The 20,841-nt window shown below is 42.3% G+C and overlaps 1 protein-coding gene across 2 annotated transcripts in view; it reads right to left on the bottom strand.

The window, feature by feature from the left end:
* Positions 1 to 3,306: 3,306 nt before the first annotated feature.
* The window catches only part of itgb5 (integrin, beta 5), a 37,106-nt gene continuing 19,571 nt past the window's right edge, over positions 3,307 to 20,841 (bottom strand). Inside the window, exons 12-17 of one of the 2 annotated variants that reach the window (XR_005895372.1) lie at positions 10,868 to 11,090; positions 9,313 to 9,413; positions 7,354 to 7,473; positions 6,983 to 7,149; positions 5,838 to 6,894; positions 3,307 to 5,769 (exon numbers count right to left, since the gene is read on the bottom strand). Coding sequence is in view for 1 of the 2 variants with exons in the window: in XM_041057191.1 (XP_040913125.1) it covers positions 6,799 to 6,894; positions 6,983 to 7,149; positions 7,354 to 7,473; positions 9,313 to 9,413; positions 10,868 to 11,090 (707 nt within the window). In the remaining variant the exon portion in view is untranslated. Of the gene's footprint in view, positions 6,895 to 6,982; positions 7,150 to 7,353; positions 7,474 to 9,312; positions 9,414 to 10,867; positions 11,091 to 20,841 lie in introns of both variants that reach the window. The other variant, XM_041057191.1, reaches the window with a different exon arrangement.

Genomic DNA, 20,841 nt, shown 5'->3' with positions numbered 1-20,841 from the left:
CTGACTGTTACTGTGAACTACCTCCACATGGATGTCAAATACAGCAGATCCAGATGGAGAGGGGCTGGATGGATGGATGAACGGATGAACGGATGCAGAGGATAATAGAGTCTTTGTTTCTGGACTGCTTTTTTTTTTGCTGAGCAAGTGGTGGTGTTCCTCACTCATACACCTACTTCAATTATTTGCATCACTGCAAATGTTGAAATGACACCACTGGAATAGGAAAATATAAAAGTTTTTTTTTTAGATGAAAAATTAGGCTCTCTTCAATGAATAAACGCATTAATGTGTCACTTTAATCGTTTTAATGATGCAGATGGTAAAGCTGGAGATGATTTTAAGCATTTTATATACTACTTGGTAGACTGACCTCCCACCTGTGTGTGTTTTGATCTGTACAAGACTCAGTTGTACAAAACCTTGACTGTTTGAAAGCCCTGAGTCTCCTGATCCTCATATCACTGCAACAGCTGTTGACACAAAACGGGTTCAGACTTGGGGCTTTGGCTCCAAAGTGTTTTCCACAGGAAAGGTTCTCCGACAGGCCGTACATTCCCCTTTTTTTAGAGCCAAAAAACGAGCTAAGCAAAAACATTTCTACCATGCTTGTGCCTCTGTAAGTTTGTCTCAGCATCTCTTATATTAATTCGGAGTTTTTGGTAGTAAAATGTACTTTTCAAAGGAGATCAGGGTTATGATGATGTAATCAAAAAGGACTTGGGTACATTGAGGTTAAATGGAGGGTCAGGAAACAGGATAATCTACAATATCATATCAAATTTTTATTTGTTGATTGTGTTTTGAATAAATGAAAAAAATGTTTTGTTCTAAGTAGCATAAAATGTGATTAATACATGTACCTCAAAGCTGTACTTAAGTGCAGTAAATGTACTCACTTTCTACCACTGGACACAGGTGACATCCACCTGCAGCATGTGTGGATACTGTCAAGAACATGTCACCTGTGATGTGATGGAGCAGAAGGGCTTTTAAAAAGTGCTGGCGCCTCCTGGTGGTGCTGGATTACACCTAAAACACAGAGTCTGGCTGTTCTCATGCTGTATTGACTTGTTAGGTGTGGTTTCTGAGAGAGATGCAGCTCAGCTCGTGTGTCTGTTAAACTTGTCAGAGTTAAAGTGATAATCTTACTAACTGTCATTCATCTGATGTAATAATTAACACGCAAACATGTTTCCTTGTCCACAGACAATGTGCTGCTCTCACAGCAGCATGTGGTTTTCCATGAGAGTGTGTGAATAACTTCACAAGCTTCACCGACATCTTTCCATTCACTGGGTGGCAGCAGAAGTCAGGATATGGTGGAGCAGTCAGGCTTCTTCCAAACAACAACTCAGCATGCAGCAGTGCACTACGTAGCCTAAAGTAAACGGACACCTTAATATTAAACCCATATGTGATTGTTGTATATTTCATTTGAGAACTGTGTGTGTTAATCTGCTGTCACAGCATGAATACCTACCAATTGGTACCAAGGTATCAATGCAACACTAAGTGGTTCCTGCTGATACTTAAATTCAGGTACAGTGGAAGAAACCAAGACCAGTGCCTGGGTGTTTGTTCCATGTACCTACGCGTGAGTACCAGCATACATCCAATACATTCAACAAAATTATTCGGTAAATCAGGGACTGTATTATAAAGTCTTATGAAAAGGTGAACTGATTTGAAAATTTGCATCCAACAAAAAAGACAATACCCCAACAGTACAGCAGGGGGAGGCAACGTTACAGCATCCAAACTTATTCTGCCAAAAAAACAAAAAGTGGACTGTGACATGTTGCCTGTTCACTCAGCTTGTAAAAACTTCAGGACGGAACATCAGGAAGTACAGCTTACACTGAGAAACACATCAGGAGACGACAGTAATGATTTATATTTCTAATCCTACGGGCAGAGTGTGGATCTGTTGGTGAATTATCTAAAACCAGGAACATCAGTTTCCTTTATTTTGTTCACCTCAGAGCTCAGATTTCAGGTCACAAAGCTTCTTGATGGCTAAAATAACAGTAGACTATAAAACTAAAGCAAAAATCCTGCAGTGTTTCTGTCCAACAATTTCACATCTAACTCTAAGATCAGATGGACAATAACACCATTCAACATCAGGAGGTCAAAGGTCAAAACGTTGTGACTTTTTGACAGTGGCGTTTTACACGGTTCGTGGAGCTTTTGTGATGCATGTGGTCTGAATGTGTCAGAGCTGTGAGAGCAGACGTGAGGTCAGAGCACATCATGGACGCTGACAGGGAGGACTGGTGGAGACACACCACCAGGCGTCCTCTCAGTATCCAGACATGGGAACTAAACCGCAGTTTACACAAAACATTTCCATCACAAAAAGAGGTTAATGCTCCACAGAAAGCAGAGTCGCAGCTCTTCCCATTAGGACTGAAACAGACGCCTGTGTTTGCTGCAGGAGTAAAACTTCATTATTGAACAGTCTGATAGAGAAAGTTATCAGCTGTGGACTCCGACTATATTTCTAATGTTCATATTTATGTTATTTATTTAATTATATTTAGTTTATACTTTCACAACACTGACAGGGATCATTCTCCACAATACGTTCAACTTTAATACGATATTTTAATCCTACAATATTAAATCACTGTATAGTACAGTACTGTAATACTGCAGTAGTCAAATGGTTTTACCACTACTATTTCTATTTTTACTTGTGTAGGTGTGTCGGATCTATTGGCAGAAATGAAATGAACTAATCATAATTATGTTTCATTACTGTATGATGACCTGAAATTAAAAAACGTGTTTTCATCAGCTTACACTGATTTTAGTTGTTACCATTATTGCAGCTTGTTGTCAGAGTGACTGCAGGTGTCAGCAAAAAAACTGTGAAGGATTTCAATGCCTTTTCCAGCACTAAGCATAATCACCATCATTACCTTGATTCCAGGGCTGTCAGTGATGACTGCCAGTTCTTGAATTTCCACTCCACACAGCCCATGATGAATACACTAGCTGCATCTGTGCATCGTTTGGAAGGACGTGGTTTTATTTTCAATTCCTCTAAGTAGTAAAGCTGGGAAGAACAGAAAAAAAGAAGTGATGATATAAATGCAAGGTAAACAGAAAGATGCTGTGTTGACTAAATAAAGCAGAAGGATGGTGGAAGGAAACTTTTCTTTTTTTAAAAACAGGGAAGAAGTTAAATAAAGGAAGTGAAATATTCAAAAGTAAGACACTGCTTCTCCAGCAGGAAAGCTTTTCTTAGATGGATGTCAAGTTCGAGAAGAGACGGAGGCGGAAGTATGATCTCAGCCATGATGTAAATGATGCCTTTTAATTCAACCATGAAGGACGTTTGCCAAATAAATTATCAGTAATTGTTTACCAGACATAGTTTAACAACAGTTTTAAAAATCAGTAAATTATTTTTTAAAAATCTCTGTAAAAGGCAGAAACGAATAAAGACCAGAATTTCTGAAAAAGCTGTGAAAACTCAAAGAGTCTTAGAAAAGAGACGGAACTGCACAAAGCAGATATAAATATACTAACAGGTGTGTTTGTAGAAAATCTGCTCACGTCAAAGAGTCTTGTTTCCTAAAACATAACAAATGTGCAGAGACAGCCATTCACCCCCTCTAATAAATCAATTTCCCATCATCCTCTTGAGCTGTGAGTCAGGCTGGTCAGCAGATGCTAATTAGGACATTGATTGTGTTAATGAGGGTGAGATCTCTCACACTGGTAATTAGTTCTGTGTATTTTTGTCTGTCGACTCTTTCTGTACCCCCACCGCCAATTCCTGCCTCTCACAGGCAGATTTAACCTGAGCTCTGTGACTTCATGAGCATGACGCTGCAACTGGCAGAAGACTCTCACCCAGCCAGGAGGGGGAGGAGAGAGGGAGGAAACCCACTGAAAACCACCAAGAGGGAGGGGAAGGAGATTTATGAGCTCACCTCGAGCAGGAATAACAGAACAAACAGAGGCTGCTGCAGTTTCCTCCTGACAGAAGTTAGTCTTCGCCCGAAAACAAGCTGCAGAGACACATGGAAGATGTGTGTGACACTCAGAGACATGAGACACAGATTCATAAATCTGTGTATGAATTTACAGATTTGTATATACATTCAGAAACCTAGGTATGACCACAAGACCACTGCCACAATAATGACCCCGCAGAGATACGATGCTTTAAAAGAACAAAATGATAGGTTGATCTGAAGAGAGCGGCTGAACACATCATTATAAGGTCATTTTGTACAACGTGCTGCATCATCATGACCATCATATCTGGGAGGGGTCTAACCAAGAAGGTGTAAATTACAGCGCCAGAGCACACATGAGACCAGCCTTCCTGACTGTGTGATCACACATCAAACATGTGAGAGCATGGTTAGTGGTGCAAACAGATGTTTAACTGCACTCTGTGTGTGTGTGTGTGTGCACACACAGTAGTGTTGTTTAAAATTAGATTGAGCCAAACACAACAGACTCACTGACTTTTGACATAAGCGGATTTATTGTTTTTGCTGTGTGTGCGGTATTACATAAACACGTAGAGGTGCGAGTCCTTTGGTGGACCGTTCATCCGTGTGGAAATGTTGAGGATCGTACAGGAAGAGTGCTGCACTGCTGGTTTATGTCTGAGCTCATAAAGGTGGCGATCGGTGAGTTTTCGTCAAATGTGCCCACGACACACACACAGCCAAGCCGAGTCAAAACTCCACAACTGAAATTTGTGGAGTTTTCATTTCATTTTGGCACTGTATGTACATATGTACCCAAGTAATATCATTTACAAACACTCTCTCAAACACACTGTTACACACACTAACTCCAAGTCCCTGCAACTTTTAATGTAAGACCACTAAAAAAAAAATAGTAAAAAAAAAACAGCCACAGAGCACCCTCCTCCCTCACCCAGACTCACTGCTGTCAGACTTCCCTGTGACAGTTCACACTCCACCTCTTCCTGTGGGAACACTGACGGTAGATTTATGACCCTGGACACTGTCCTTTGAGGCTTCCCAAAGTTTCCACCCACTCCCACAGCTGGCAGGGTGGACGCAGTGTCACAGGGAATTTAGCAGTGAATGTAGCAGCTGGTCGTACTGTATGCCCAAATCCTTTTTTTTTTTTTTTTTTTTTTTTAACATATATTCATTCAAAGTAATTTCTCTTTTTACACACATTCACACAATGTGACGACAGTCTGACCTATGGTGCTTAAGGGCACCACAGTGGTGATGATGAGGGAGGCTTTTTCGTTCTTCACACCCAGATTTAATCCTGCCAGCCCAGGGGACTGAACAGGGAACCTTCCAGTCACAAGCTCACTCCACTAGCTTCTAGGCTCACACTGGATTTAACTCAAAGCACTGCATCTGTCTGTATTTCAAGCTAGAGGTGATGTTGTCATGGGTGTAACGTATTTGCTTTCTCATATGAGAAGGCTTTGGCAGTTACCACAGTGCTGGTTGTATGGTACTTAACATGTGAAGCTGCCTCTGATTGTGAGGTGCTGTTAAGAGATCAGAGGCTGGTGATATTCTATAGTTTTCATACTGTCAAATTAAAAATTCAATGAAAATACCAAAACCAGCAATGAACTTATCTACTAACTAACTAATCCAGGAACACACATGTCCTGCTGCTGTAGATTAGACCTTCAGCTAATGCTTCTTTCATTACTAATTCATTATTCAACTATTTTCTCAGTCAATCATTGGGTCCATATAACGTGCAATCAAAAAAAAAAAAAAAAAAAAAAAAAAAAGGCTGTCACACTTTCCTAACGCCAAAGGTCCAAGACGACATCTTGCCCTCGTTTGTCAAACCAACAGCACAAAGCCCAAACATCTTCTGTTTAAAGTCGTATAAAAGAGAAAACTGCAGTATTCAGTGATTTGTGTCTACAGGAGGAACAAATGGGCTCAGAGCAGAAAAGTATTAAGACTACGACACTGGTTTTGTTCTTTTCACTGGATTTTGTGACAAAAAGAGAGTAACACCAGCCTAATCTTTTAGGGGTTCAGAGGCTGGGGGGTGTAAGCTGGTACCCTGCGATTCAGTTAAGAGAAGGGAGTGCAAGTGGAGCATTCAATAACACACGCACACACAAACACAACAGAGGAGAAAATTTAAATCTTTACAAGACTTGACTCTTAATATTCTCTGTGCAAAATGAAGGTAAGACGTCTATTGCTTAGTAAATGTTAGTACCACAACGTCGTCATAGCCACCTTCAGAAATATGTGCTGCTTAATAATCATGTGAATTATCTGAAGAATGAAATTCAACTTGTTCAGAGTCCTGCTGGGTGCATAGTTTAGAATAACAAGGGCAATTTTAGTGTTTATAAAAATATACAAATATAAGTCAAGGTCTTGCCTGCTCTGTACAAAGAACGAACGGTGGTTTTAGTTATGGACTTCATGAGAGAGTTTGTTTATCTCATGTAACTGCAGACAAGCTCACTGCTAACTCTACTTTCTTTCTCTCTCTCTCTCTAAACAAGACCAAGGAGTCCATGCTTCGTTGCTCCTCCACCGACTGCCACTGCCAAGCGAAGCACACACATGAAGAAAAAGAAGTCAAATCACTTTTGTGTGAAAGGCTTGAATCTTCTCTGCAAAAGATAAAAAGGCCACAAATTCCCCCCTCAGACACAGTCCAGTTTATGTCACTTCTGTTATCAGTTGTGCACCGTGCAGGGGGGACGAGTGTGTTCAGTCCACCATCCACCTCGGCCCCGTCCTCCAGGGATCTGTTTGCTGGACCGGTCCTGCCGTGCCCTGTGCTGAGGGATCAGTGGACCCCTCCGTTGTAGGACTTCCCATACATGTTGAAATCTGTTTCTACAAAATGTGTAGAGACAGGCTGCTTGTACAGAGGGTTGGAGGCCTGAGATTAGAAAAGAAACAGAAGGCATTTGATCATGAGACATTTTTGGCTACAGTGAAATTTTTCTGGCGAGGGAGATCGTCCTCACCATCTCGTATCGGGCACGTGAGCGTGCGCTCTGGAAGCGTGCAAACTCCCGCCGGTCGTGAATAGTGATGACCAACTTCCAAGCAGCGAGCAGTACAACTCCCACCAGCAGGATGCTGCCGACCACCGCCAGCAGCACCATCAGGGCATCTGGCCCACCACCACACTCTGACATGGGAAAAGGGCAAATGTAAACAATCAACCTAAGCAGCACTTCAACAGTTTGCCATTTCCCTGAACTTAAAATTTGCTTTGTGCATCAGGCGTCACTTGCTGATTTTATCAGCAAGAGATGTCAAATTCTCACCTAAAAATCAATGTTGTAAAAAAAAAAGAAAACCTAAGATGTTGTTGTTTTTTTTATGTACTGACCTGGCTCTTTAAGAGCTGTGAGGATGGACTGTCCGCTGGCGTGTTCAGAGTATGTGAACTTCATGACACAATCGTTGTCTGTCTTATACAGACAAAGCACAGCACCTGGTTCATCAGTTTCTGAAAGGGAAAGGTAGGAGAGAAAGTCCAACTTAAAAAAAAGGAAAAGCTGCAGGAATGAATTCACATTCTACTGATTTTCTGTGGAGGTATTATCATTATCATTATCTGTCAAAGTTTGGCTTCCGATTCTGTAACAAAGAGAGAAAAAGGCAGAAAAGATGAGGTGAAATCGAAGAGGAATCTCAGGCATCTCGGGGGGAAAAAACAGAAAACACTTCGGTCGTCAGGCTACGTCCTCATGTAGCCTGAATTTCTTTGCTGTGAAATCACAAACAGAGAAGTATTTCCCCGATTGAGACGCTCATTTTCTGTGTGCCCTCATTTTCAGTCAATCTTCATCACCCAAAAAGTCTGAAACACTCATGAGGGAGGGTGAGGTCAGCCTGGCCCGGTCCACCCCTCCCTGTGCTCGTCCCCCCATCAGCCCCTCCTCCTCTGTTTCATGCACAAAGTATCTGGAATGTACATGTGGAGTCCATTAAGGCCAGTCAGATGGTTGAACTAGCCGGGAATGCTATGAAACACGTCGGATCTGGGCCAGGGCCACGCTGGGCCAATATGGAATGGTCTTATAATAGTTTCTGTAACTAAACACACAACCGACGGCCTCTCTTCTCTCCTCCGTGCAAAGCAATGCAGCATCTCAGTGCCATGAAGCCCATAAATGACTTTGCACTTGTTAACACATCCCTAACCATCCCCTGACTGTGGAAACATGCTTTAGAGATGGAAGGATGTATAGTAAACACACTGGGATTCAGTCCACAGAGCTCAAACTCCATCTCTCTGTTTTTAAAATGACACGAGAGAAGCGATGCTTTGTAACAGGCACATGTTTGTTTAGTGGGTGGATTCTCTCTATAGAGAAGTAAGGACACAGGAGGTCTGTGCAGGATTTTATACTTGAATGGACTGAACTCTTTGAACCAAATGAGGGGCTTTGGCTGGGGTTGGCTGTCGTTTCCTGCTGTGCGGAGCGAAGGTGTCCGTGGAGCTGTGAGAGGCCCCAGAGTGACACCTGCCACATAATAATATAAACATCAGGACACGACTGACCAGTGCGCACTTGTGTGTGTGCTTTCATGCCTAATCACAGAGGTGTGTGGGGTCTTATACACGAAAAGATGTGAGGCAGAGACGCCCCAAACAACCACAGAGAACCACAGAGTCCACAGCCAGTCTAACACCTGTGTGAGGCTGTGATGAGCTAAAGGCTAACAGGCTGCTTTTTTTTAAAGCAGGTATAATCCTTACTATGTCCTTGTTTGGCATGTTAGCAAAAGGGAAGTTATGTGATCACCAACAGTTTACGAACATGAACGTCTGGATGAAATGGTTTATTCAGGACCAATGAACAGAGGAAAAAAAACTGTCTTTGACAAATACTAATAAAGATTTTAATTCAACAAGCAACAATTTTCTGCGGGTCAGTGTTTAATGTGACTGCTTAAATAAAACAGAGAAAATGAACGTGATACCAGTAACATGTTACCAGGTAAATATCCTCTATCTCGTTATTCATTACTGGTGTGTAAATATTTAAACTATGATTATTCTTGGAATGTCAGTGCTTCAGCATGCTGTGTGGCCCCAGTGTGAATGTTTGTCTGTACTTTATCACATCAGAGGTGCTAAATATGTCCCATTATTTGAAACCTCTGGACGACTTACTGTACTTTGGCAGAACTCCACAATAACAACAGTGAAACGTCAAACACAAAGTGACAGCTGCGGATGTATGTAATGTGAAATGTGAAACTGCTGCAGATGCCACAGATGTGAATGCTTTTCTCTGCCAGCCAGCTGGTCTGTGTGCGGAGTGAAGTGTGTACTCACTCAGGGTCTCCACAGTGATGATTTCATCCTTGCACAGGCGCTGGCAAGTCTGGTTGTCTGCAAGTCGTCCCGAGTTGAAAAGCCGGCACTCGATACACTCCCTAACGCAGAGGGAAGGAAGTTCAGAGGAAAAAACAAACACCACTTGTGCTGTTTTTAAATCTGGATTCATGAGCTAGAAAGGAGTGTGAGAGCACAAATCTAAACAATCCTCGAAATTTGTCATTTTAAGGGTGTTTGTTGTTTTTGCTCTCGGTGCGTCAGCTGTTGAAAATGTCCCACTGCGCTGTAAGCAGCTCAACAGTGGGCGAACTGTGCAGCACACAAAACAAATAAACTGCAGCCAGTGATTCTAATTACTGATGTTTCCGTGTGTGCAGCAGCGAGCGATGCAGGCACTTAAAAATTACTTTAAAAAAAATATCATATAACTTAAAATTATATGATCATTTTAGACGATGTAGTTTCTGGTGCCGTTGAACAGTATTACATTTTACTGACAGGTGTTTCTATTATTTTGTCCACTCCATTTATATCATTGAGGACAGGTTAAGTAACAGAAACATCTCTTGGAATAACAGCAACACAAACTGCAGCCTCCAAAATGACTGTGAAGCTGAATCAGCAGCTCTCTAAAACTAAACATTATAACCACTGTGAAGGAGGATTAGTTTCAATATTTAAACTGCTTTAACAAATTAATGATACTTAGTTGGAACTGGAACATGCTCAACATTAAAGAAAAAAAAAAAGAAACTGTCAGGACAACTGTCTTCACGTCTTTTCTATATCCTGCTAACTAAAGATACTAAACTACGAGCAAAGCCGCGTTTCATCTGTCAAATACCATCAGACTGGACACACAATCGCAGCACATGCTGCTGATGAAGCCGTGATGACCTGTCTCTAAACCCAAGTCTGGACAAGGGTCAAAGGTTGTTCCATAAAACCTGCCTCTGCTTTGGAAAACCGGAGACATGTGTATGTAAGGAGGCCTGTTGAGAGGACACAGCAGTTACTCTGTCCTCACAGAGGACCGTTCTCTTCACTAGATGTCTGATAGGCATTTTAACCCAAACCTCAAAGAGCCTGAGCTGCCACACTGACTGATGCAAGTTCAAGCGGAGGGGCAACAGTTTCACTTCTTAGGGTCACAAATGGCATGAGAGTTATCTGAACAACTCTCTTATGACTGTGTGATCAAAGCTTAGATAAGTCCATAAGTGAGTGAGTTATGTGAAGGTTCTGACTTCAGTTTTGGACTTGGCGTGTTTGATGATTTGACCTTTTCCCTGGCTGCCTGAGGACCGCGTCTCATCACTGAAGCAGATGCCTGAGGTCAAACTGCTGCTGCCTATTCAGATTTCTCACTTTCCTCCTCGCACAAAGAACCCATCTGTCATCACCATCAACTGATAAGCATCACAAACATGTATATTATAATATCTGATTGGTTATTGAACAATTTTGTCTCCATCAGTGATGCAAAGTGCTTGCATCACTGTGATGCAAAGTGCTTGTTACAGTGTGGCGTGTTCCTGCTGCGAGACTTCACCTCTTAGTGCCACAGGCGTCTGGGCAGGTGGGGCATTTTTCACAGGTATCTCCGAAAGCGCCCGGCTCAGTGCACTGACAGCGGCCGCACACGCAGTTGCCTCGTCCGCTGCACATCTGCCCGTCATCTGAAACGCAGGACGACGTCTCTGTGGAGCAGTTACAGTTGTCGCCAATGTAACCGGCATGGCATTTACACTCCCCACAGTGACATTCTCCATGACCTGGACGAGACAAGAGGAAAGAAGAAGTTAGCACTGATCGCTCTGTGGAACAGTTATAAAACTCTGATATTCAGCAGGGTTTCCAAAAGAAAAACAAACAACAAAAACAAAAACAAAAACAAAAAAAACAAAAACGCCAGACTACTCAAAGAAAAAGAAATGCCCAGACCAAACTTACAAGTATCTGAATACAGGTGTCCAGATATTTTTGGCCATGCAGTCTACAAGCAACAGGTGCCCTGAATAAGTTTTGCCAGGATCCAGATATTTGTAATCAGTCTCCTCAGTTTCAGTGTGAGACAGAGTCACACGCAGTTCACGGTTTCCTCTTCCTGAGAGAACAGTTTGACCTTATTTCACATCTAATACCAGCACTGAGCAAACTGCCCCTTGTGTACCACAACTGTTTATCTACACTGGAATAAATCCAACAGGGGACAGGCCTTCAGGGAGTAAGTCGTGTCCCACTGGACTTTGTTGAAACTCTGATTTGTCTTGGTCGTCTATGTGAGCACTCTCTTCCTACCGCAGGCCACTCTAAGACAAGAGGAATCCTTGACAGAGGGAGGACAGCAGCTGTAATCAGAGAAGCATTACTCAATAGGCTTATTTCACACTAGTTGTTCCAAGACCCTCCACAAAGGAAACATTCATTAAGCTGTTATCATGGATGGAAAAGGAGTGGACAGAAAGGAGATGGGTGCACATTATCGAGGCAGGCCCAAGTGGGTCAAATCCAAGGATTCATGGTCTGTATCAGAGGAAACGTGCAGAATAACAGCAGGAAGACACATCAGCACTGTGACGTGACACACACATAAGGGCAACTGCTAAACTTGAGACCCCCCCAAAGGATGAGCAGTGATGATCCTGAAGTGGCAAACTGTTGTAAAAGAACAGCATGTGGCTTCATTTTGGCGCCTGGAGGCCCCCAAAACCACACAATGTTGTGGGAATGTTCATCGATGTATTCTGAAAATCTGAACATCAACAGCTGGTCAATTCATCAATTCCAGTGATGCACAGGAAATTAACCGGCAATAATCTGTTGATCCTTTAGATCAATTCCCTGGTTCCAGCTTCTTAACTGTGAGGATCCGATGCTTTACTTTGTGTTATGTGACTGTAAAACACTGATCTTTGGGTTTAGATTGGACAAAACAAACAACCTGAAGATTACACCTCTGGATTTAGGGAGTTGAGATTTTTTCATTATTTTTTTTAACATTTATGAACCAACAACTAATAGAGAAGAATTTACAATAATTGACGATAAAGTTTACTTTGACTGTGACAAACTAACGCGAGTGAGTCTTTTGTTTCAGACACTGTCAGTTACAATCATATAGGAAATTATTCTAAGTTCTTCTATTTAAAAAAAAACCCTTTGCATTGTTCTGTATATCACACCTGCTGGAACATTACATGAAATAACTATTTTTCCAAAAACTGCCATTACATTTCACTCTAAGCAATTCAAATGGAAGCAGTGAAGACAGAATTGTGCTCAGACGGAGTGAGGGCTGAGCAGAAATTGGGTCACTAACGAATGAAATCACTGTTGTCCGTCTAGGAGTGGCTGCTCCTTCCTTCCAGCATATACTCACGACAGTCGGGGATAAGAAGAATAAGATTACGCCGTCACTCAACCTCAGACACCGTGGGGAAGAAAAACAGAGCCTCTGATTAGACCCAGATCCTCACAGAGGTCACAGAGACTTCTGGAAGTGAACAGGAAACATTCGCTCTAATCATCAGGGTTGTGAAACACAGTCTGGACCAGCAGACATGCAATAAATTCTTATTGTCTAAACACATTTCACTTCTTCATTATTCAGTGCATGTTGCAGACCTGTGCATTTTTAAAGTGGAAAAACTGACCAAATTAATCTTTTTTTTTTATGGTCAAGAGTCTGGAACACCACTCCCAAACCTCGGTCAGCTGAGGCTGCCACGACGAGTGGCATGTGGCTGAGTCATGGTACCCAACTCTGGGAATGTGTCCTTAAAGGACAGCACTGCTGCTCAGGCGTCCAGAGGGCGAGAGATAAGGCTTTTTTCACCAGATTTTGGGGAGAATAAAAGAAGTGCGAGTGCAGCTGCATTGACACGGAGTTACTGTTCAACAAGTCCTGACGAGCTGCTACCAGGTCTGCCGTCCACAAACTCCCTGCTCTTTATGTTTGTCTGAGAGAGATTAGGTAGGTTTGTGTGTCCGGTTCACAACCCTTTAGTTTGATAAGGAGTTGCTTTCTATGATATTACCTGATTGTGCAGCTCCACTCAGCTCTATGGAGCATTTTAGTGTCTTTGAGCTCAATATTTCTGGTTCTGTGGCCCACAGCTTTATTGTTTTGGTTCACTCTCACCCTTCTCTAAGTGCTCTTAACAGTCTTAAAAGGCAAATGTTTTCAGAAAATTCAACTTATCTACCAGCTTCTGTACACTGCCCGCCTACCTACACTACGGCAAACAGAACATTTAGCTGCTCAAGAGCCAGAACTTGGTGGAGACCAAAAACTGAGCTAAAAGACAGTGAATAATGGACTTAGATTCCCCAGGTGGACACAAACCTGACTTGAAATGTTTTCTAATGCTGGTCCATGTCTGCTGGACGTGTAAATAAGCGACTGTTCACTAAAACATTACCATGTACATTTTCTGTTTACAGCTTGTTGCTCTTCCTCCAAATTGCCAAAAAATCAATAAATGCATGTTTAAGGCATCACAAGTTACTGTGACAGCAGGACACAGTGAGAACATTTTATGCATTATTATTAAGCTAAGTGTGCTAGCTTAGACTTTATCATGCCATGAGTTAGGATTGTCTCCATATTCTCAAATGACGGTATCTGCATATGGTAAGTTTTTGGCTCACCACCTCGCTCTGGAGATAAAATGGCATCCTGACAGAAGAGAATACAAGCACTCAACACGAGCCGACATCCGGTAACCATCACCATGCCTCCATGCCTAAAAACAGATGTTTGGAGCAAGTGCACGGCTCTTTATCCCCCCATTCCTTTTTGTTATTAAGCTGCTCGGTCGTTCCATTTCTTTTGGCTCTAACGTTAGGCCATTTTGACTCGCCGCTCAACAGTGAGATTAAACACCACTCATGATGAACACAGCTGTGGCAGAGGAGGAGATATGGAGGCCTTCCTCTTCAGCTTGCACCTTTTCCAGGACGTTTCTGCAGATGCTGTCAGTCTGGACGAGCAGCCAAGTTGAGGCAAAATGACACAGATGAAGGAGCCGTTTAAAACCAATCTGAGACTCTGACCTCAGACAGTGGGCTGTTTTCTCTTTCCTGAGCAATGCGCTTTTGCAAATTGTCCCACGCCTGTATTTCAGATACAGTCTGTGAAAATACAGCTGACACTCTCAGAGTTCTGTCAGCCACCAGATCAGTGAGTGAAAGAGACAGTGACAGGTGGACAAGAGAATGAGCAAATCAAAGCCTGATGCAGCAGGGTCCGCCCCATGCCGCTCACTTCCTCTGCTGAGCGGATTACAGCTCACTGAATTAATTCACATCTCACATCAGCAGGGTCGAGGCTACAACGTTTACTCTCATTGCTTCTTTTTTTTAACTGTTTTTAAACAGCTTGTAAACTGTAATCAGTTGTATAGCAGTATCAGTTGTGTAGCTTTAGATGAACTGTGTAAGACCCAAACACTTGCAGGCTCTGAGATTACTGCAGCTCCTGCACATCTTGCGGTTGGCACCCCTGACTAGTGAAGTATCAGCCTGCTAAAAACGTGCCATAAGCTGAATTACAGCCTGCTGATTCTGTCAGACTGGCTGCCTTCAAAGACACAATTATGGGATCAAGAGCATATTTTACATTAAACCAGTGCAGCAGTAGATACAGCACAGAGACGGCCTGTAAATGTATTCCCATATTTTCTGCCTTCAACATCACATTTAAACAGGCTTAGTTAAATATTTGGAGAGCATAAAAAGAAGAAATGAACTGCTGGCTTATTTTCAGAAGGATATTTGTTGCACCTTATCATGCAAATGTTGAAGACAACAAGAGCTTGAGCTTTAAAATCAAACAGCAGCTCAACTGAAGCTGCCACCATCCCTAGAAAAGCATTCTGAATAAACAGTGTTCACACAGCAAATAATATCTGACATTTAGAAGCAACAGACCACTGTGCATAACCAAATATTTCCTGTCTTCTTCTCTAGAACACACATTTCACACATCATTCTCGGTCTAATATGGTTTTTGTGGGGGAGCAGCAAGAGAGGGACTGGACACAGATCTGTAGCCGTCAGATGTCTACAAACCTAGACTCTGATGCTTTAGAGCAGCTGAGCATCACGTCTAGCTTTATGAGTCAATCAACTCTGTTTTCACCAAAGTATGAAAACTGACTAAAGCCTGTAATTGTAGAGCTACAGTCAAAATTTCAAACCGTCTAATTGTAACAGAAGCTTAGATAAATAAAAAACCAAAAAACTGGCATTTAACAGAAGGATAAGAAGGACGTCATCAGTTTTACTCCAGCCAAGATCCTTTATCTGTTCTGGAGGAATCCTCTTCTACAAAGCTCAGGAGGCTGTGATACTGAACTCAGTGACCCTCATTAAGAATTCAGTCTCTGATATGATGTGGTAATATGCAGAGGGACTGGATGGAGGCCTGAGATACTCCTTCACTTCCTGCAGTGGCGGTTACAGAGCAGCCTGTGTCCCAGAGGTTGTGGTGTGTTTGTGTGTGTATGAAAAGAAAACATGGCCTCTAACCTCCTACATCTCCAGTTGCAGGCTGAAGCGTTGCCCTGTGCTCTGCTCTCGGCTGAGCCTGATGAAAAGCTTCGCTGAATATTTGAAATGCTTGTGGTGCACCCTGGTTTGCCTGCGTCACAGGAAGAATCCAGCGAAAAAAGAAGCTAGTAAAGAGGTAACTAGTCTGTCTCTAGAAAGGATTAAAAAGGGGTAAAGGCTTTATTTCCTATGCCTGCCAATTTCCTGTGGGAAATCCTGCTGGACATAGTTGGCATACCTGCACGTAATTTCAAAATAATGTTGCTATAAAAACATCCAGGAAGATAAACATTACACCAAAACAGCAGGCATACAGTGGAAACTGGAGACTACAACTTCCTCTGTCTCCATGGAGAACGACAGCTGGACATTATTCAGATTATGAATCTATACAGTGCACGTCAGGTGTTCAAAAAGGTCATTCTCATTACTTTTAACGTTAGTTATGTCCAGTCACTGTGGTAGCTGACTACCCAAGGTAAACCAGACTTCTGCCCACAACCTCCAACCCCTCAGGAGTGTGTGCTCAAGTTGCACATGTCCACACTATCTCAATAGCAGGACATCCTGATCAGATGCTACATGCACCTCAACTGACTCCTTTCAACATAAAGAAGATCCTTCTGGATGTCACCTTGTCTCTAAGGGAGACACCCTTGACGTGCAGCAAAGGAAAGTACTGTCAACTGTTAGTATCTGCATTTGAAAGAATGCAGATCAAATGCTTCGAGGGACACAGTCATTGGGCCCCAAGTCCACAAAACTCATGTGGAGTGGATGGGCAAAGGCCCACGATGACCCCTTCAGCATCCTTTTAAGTCAACATTTCCAGATCTGGCTTTTTTCTTGGTTATTTCTTTGGCATATAAAGAAAAATGAGACATATTTAAATTGCAACAGTCAAAAATCCAAATACTCTAAGCTTACTATCACAGAGGTCTAAGAAAACCAGAACATAACCTCATTAGAGAGGCTGGAGTCAGGTTTTTTTTTTTGCATTTCTGCTTTAACAATTAACTGTTTATTAAAATAGTCAGACTAATTTTGTGTCAATCAACTAATTGATTAATCCTCTCAGATCTACAATGGGCATTTTGATACTTTCTGTGTGCCGTGGAAACACAACATCCAACATAGCTGATGCAATTCAACAGCAGCCACAGTGGTGGTCTTTGTGACAGATAAAAGTTCAAAGTTTAAACAGCCACCGCACATTATTAAAAAAAAAAAAGTACTCAAATGTTCAACTCTACAAAACAGAAGCATTCCAGCATGTCAGTTAATACTACCACATTTAGTATGTGTGGTGTCGCTTCTTTTGTCTGACAAAATAAAAAAAAACAAACAAGTCTAATGACAGAGCGCTTTGTGTGTTCATTTCAAAGTTAGACGAGACAAATCTATCACAGCACGCAGCCCCTCCCTGACCCTGGGAAGAGACGCAGAATGTGACTGTACGACTTTAATTGAAAGCTCTGACAGCAGAACAATACCACCAATAACCACTCAGCTTAATTACACAGTAGGCTGTGGGATAAGATTACTGTTTGGTCATAGGCTCAGGCTGGCCTGGGAGTCGATTTCTGATTTTGTGTGTTTGAGTGAAAAACATACAGAGAAAATTTAAACAGTAGCTGAAGGTCACAATGTGCAAAGACGATGGGATGGTTTGTTTGGACTTATTTCCTCTAAATACATTTAAGTGTTCAATAAAGGCACACACACATTTCAGTAACACAAACCCTTCAAGGACACATCAGCAAAGCTCTAATCGCCAGACACACACTGGCAAAACAGCCGTGGAAACAGAACTGATGCTTTCATGACAATGGGAATAACCACAAAAACAACCAGCAGTGAAACTAAGAAAATGACGGCAGCTTCTGTAAACAAGGGGAGACAACGAGCAGGAAAACTGCTGATGAGGCAAATAAAAAACAAAAATAAGTTTCTTCTCCACAAAAAAATTTAACTCCCCAACAGGAGAAAACACATCAAGGACACTGTCACAGTTTAAACACTGCCAGTCATATTTTCTGTCATTCATGGGGAATGGCTTCTAATCCTCCTTCAGGGCTAAAGTCAAGGACACATACTGTTCTGATAAGGAGACAAGACACACAGAGGCTTTTCTGTCTGTCTGTCCAAACACAGCGCTTGAAGATTTAATACCTAGGAAGGAAAAAAAGGCAAACTCGGAGGAGGAGGGGGTGCTAGTAAATGTCATCCTATTTGAGGGACTAAATAGTTCCTGAGATGAATTACATTTCAAGACGCAAATTATAAACATTAAAGCCAGATATATCCAATAGATTACCAAGATTTGAGTTATGTCATGTGAGATTAAAGAAGGCCTGTGATTCATCTTTAAAATCCAGATAGAACTGTGAGATTTATAGGCCCAGAGCACAGAGCAGCAACATGCCGCTCGTCCAGTCTGACTGCAGAAGCCAACAGCTCGCTGCAAAACATAAGAGCAGGTGGGAGAAGAGAGGCGTTCGCTGTGGGAACAGGGATCTTTCTGTCTGTCACCTGATGAGACAGACAGTGGTCCTGTTCCTGAGCAACAATGACAATCTGTCCTTATTAGACAACAACTCTATTACACTACTAAGGAAATAGTTTGACAGTGTGGTGTACGTGCTTCTTCGTGTCACCTTGTCTGAGTATGAGCTTTGGATCTGGGACCAGGAAGTGGTCAGCATATCTGAGATGGATGTCCTCCTTCTGATATGTTCCTCCATCTCTACAGAGGACACTGAAGTCGCAGCTGGACTGATGGTCACCCCCTTGTCCCTTCTTAGCCAGTTACTGAGTTTGACAAACATGGACAGCTCCAGGAAGAGACCTGCTGGTTTCAAAGTCCACTGTATTTAAGACATCTGGACAGTCAGGCTGCCTGTTTCCTCAGGCTCCCAGTCTTTATGTAAATTCATCTCCATCTGTCTCCAGATCCGAACTTAACACACAGACATGAATGATACTGATCTTGTATCATTCATGTCTGTGTGTGACACAGCAAACAAGTCTATTTCCTAAAATGGTAAACTATTTCTTTTAAAGCTGCAATTAAAAGTTTTGACAAGAGTACTGTGGCGAAACAGAACAGTATGCTCTGCCACACACACAAACTGTTTATTTCACAATTTAATTTCTTTTTTGAAACCGATTCCATGTGTTATACTTCAACCCAAACTTCAGCTTGGGTCTTCTGTGATGTGTGTTTTCTATATGCTGCCCAATTTCTAGCTGATGTGTTTAAAGGGCTGTAAAAACAATATTGCTACCCTATCTTTATGTGTCTCTAAGTGTGTGTGTGTGTGTGTGTGTGTGTGTGTGTGTGTGTGTGTGTTTCTTTCAGGGTAAAACAGCTAAAAAATGTGGGCTGTTAAAAATGTGCAGGCCAAGACAAGCTCTCTCTCGAACACTGAGCCGAGCTCATCATCAGAAATAAACAGCTAATATCAGCGTTGGTAAAAAAAAACAAAAAAAACCAAAACCCTTCAAAGAGAAACAGCTTCTTCTGTGGTTTGTTAGTCTTCGTGTCTTCGCCAGTGAGAGATGAATAATGCCACCTTTAAAAATAAGCAGCCTGCAAAGGGAACAGACACAAAGCTCACTAAAACCAAAAGAACATGTAGCACGATCAGTTTGGGTGAAATTACAGGCATCAGCAGCTCTGACGTGTGTGTGATTTTTATGTGAACAGCATCACGTGTTTGACAGACAACAGTCATTTACAGCCATGAAAACAGTGTTTACTCCCAGATTCTCCTCAGTCACAGGGAGCCTCAGCATCCACTGACATTACTCACAGTGAGCAGAGAACAAAAGCCCATAAAAGCAATGAGAGGAGGACGACCTGGAGACACAGTGATCAGTGACCTGAGTCTCAAAACTCAGAGGCAGCCAGCTGTTTGTTTAACACTGACATTTGCTGAGTAGGCATTTCATCTGATGACACTCCATACAGAACCTGTGAAAATGATAATTATCTTTTTCCTCTAAAGCTTGATAATGTTTTGATAATGGATACAGGGACTTCTGTGTTGGGTGGGTGGCACCGCAGAAATGCCATTCAAAGGAACAAAGTTAATCCCCACCTCCTCCGCTCGTTAGCCTTAGTCCCACCAGTTTTCATCTGTTGAAACTTGGTGCAAAATTTCAATGTTACACATGATAAAAGACTGTTTCAGGATCCAGGTTCTACAGGAGATCTCCTTGAGATATTTAATGAGAAAAGCTTTACATAATAGTTAAAAAGCAAAACCTTTTGTATCCACTGCAGCAGTATCGCCCAGATTTACAAATGAAGGGCCACTGCAGCAATGGTGGCTCATTTACTTTGGCCTTCTTCCCTGACATAAACAAAAGCACAGTGTAGGGTAGCAGATCTCTCTTTTTCTTTAGTGGGTTTGGGAAAGTTTACCAAAAACTTCTTTGCCAAACCCATTACTTCTTTTGAGAAGATGCACATAATCTCCAGCAGAAGCTTCAGCAGAGGTCCTGCTATGCTTACAGTTGTATATTTACACGTTCAGCAGGTACAGAGCGACATTAGCCTTCACTTCGAGACGTGTTTCTGTTGGAAATCCAATATTCATTGTCTTTTTAGCTCCGTTGTGGTCACACATTGACCATAGATCCATAAATCTTCTCTCTGCCACTGTTAAATAATCAGGTACGAAGAGAAGCCTCCACTCTCTGAAACCTGCTCTGCACAAAGCTGAATTCAGGAGCTCTGGTTTATTTATTTTCTCACCGGCAGCCTGGTTCAACACACTGTGGACGGAACAGCACGCATCAAACAGCATTCATGCAGCTGTGATTTTCTTTTTTCTTTAATCCAACTCAAACAATTACAGTCAGCTGTTTAGCTTTAAGGATGTAGATCCTGGGGGCGGAAACCTCCGGGGGCTCCTAACGCTGATGAGCCACCCAAGAGGCTGAGCTGCCCTTAAGCCTACTGGA

The sequence above is a fragment of the Toxotes jaculatrix genome, chromosome 15 (genome assembly GCF_017976425.1).
Source record: "Toxotes jaculatrix isolate fToxJac2 chromosome 15, fToxJac2.pri, whole genome shotgun sequence".
NCBI classification, from domain to species: domain Eukaryota; kingdom Metazoa; phylum Chordata; class Actinopteri; family Toxotidae; genus Toxotes; species Toxotes jaculatrix.
This window is presented reverse-complemented; position numbering and strand designations above follow the sequence as displayed.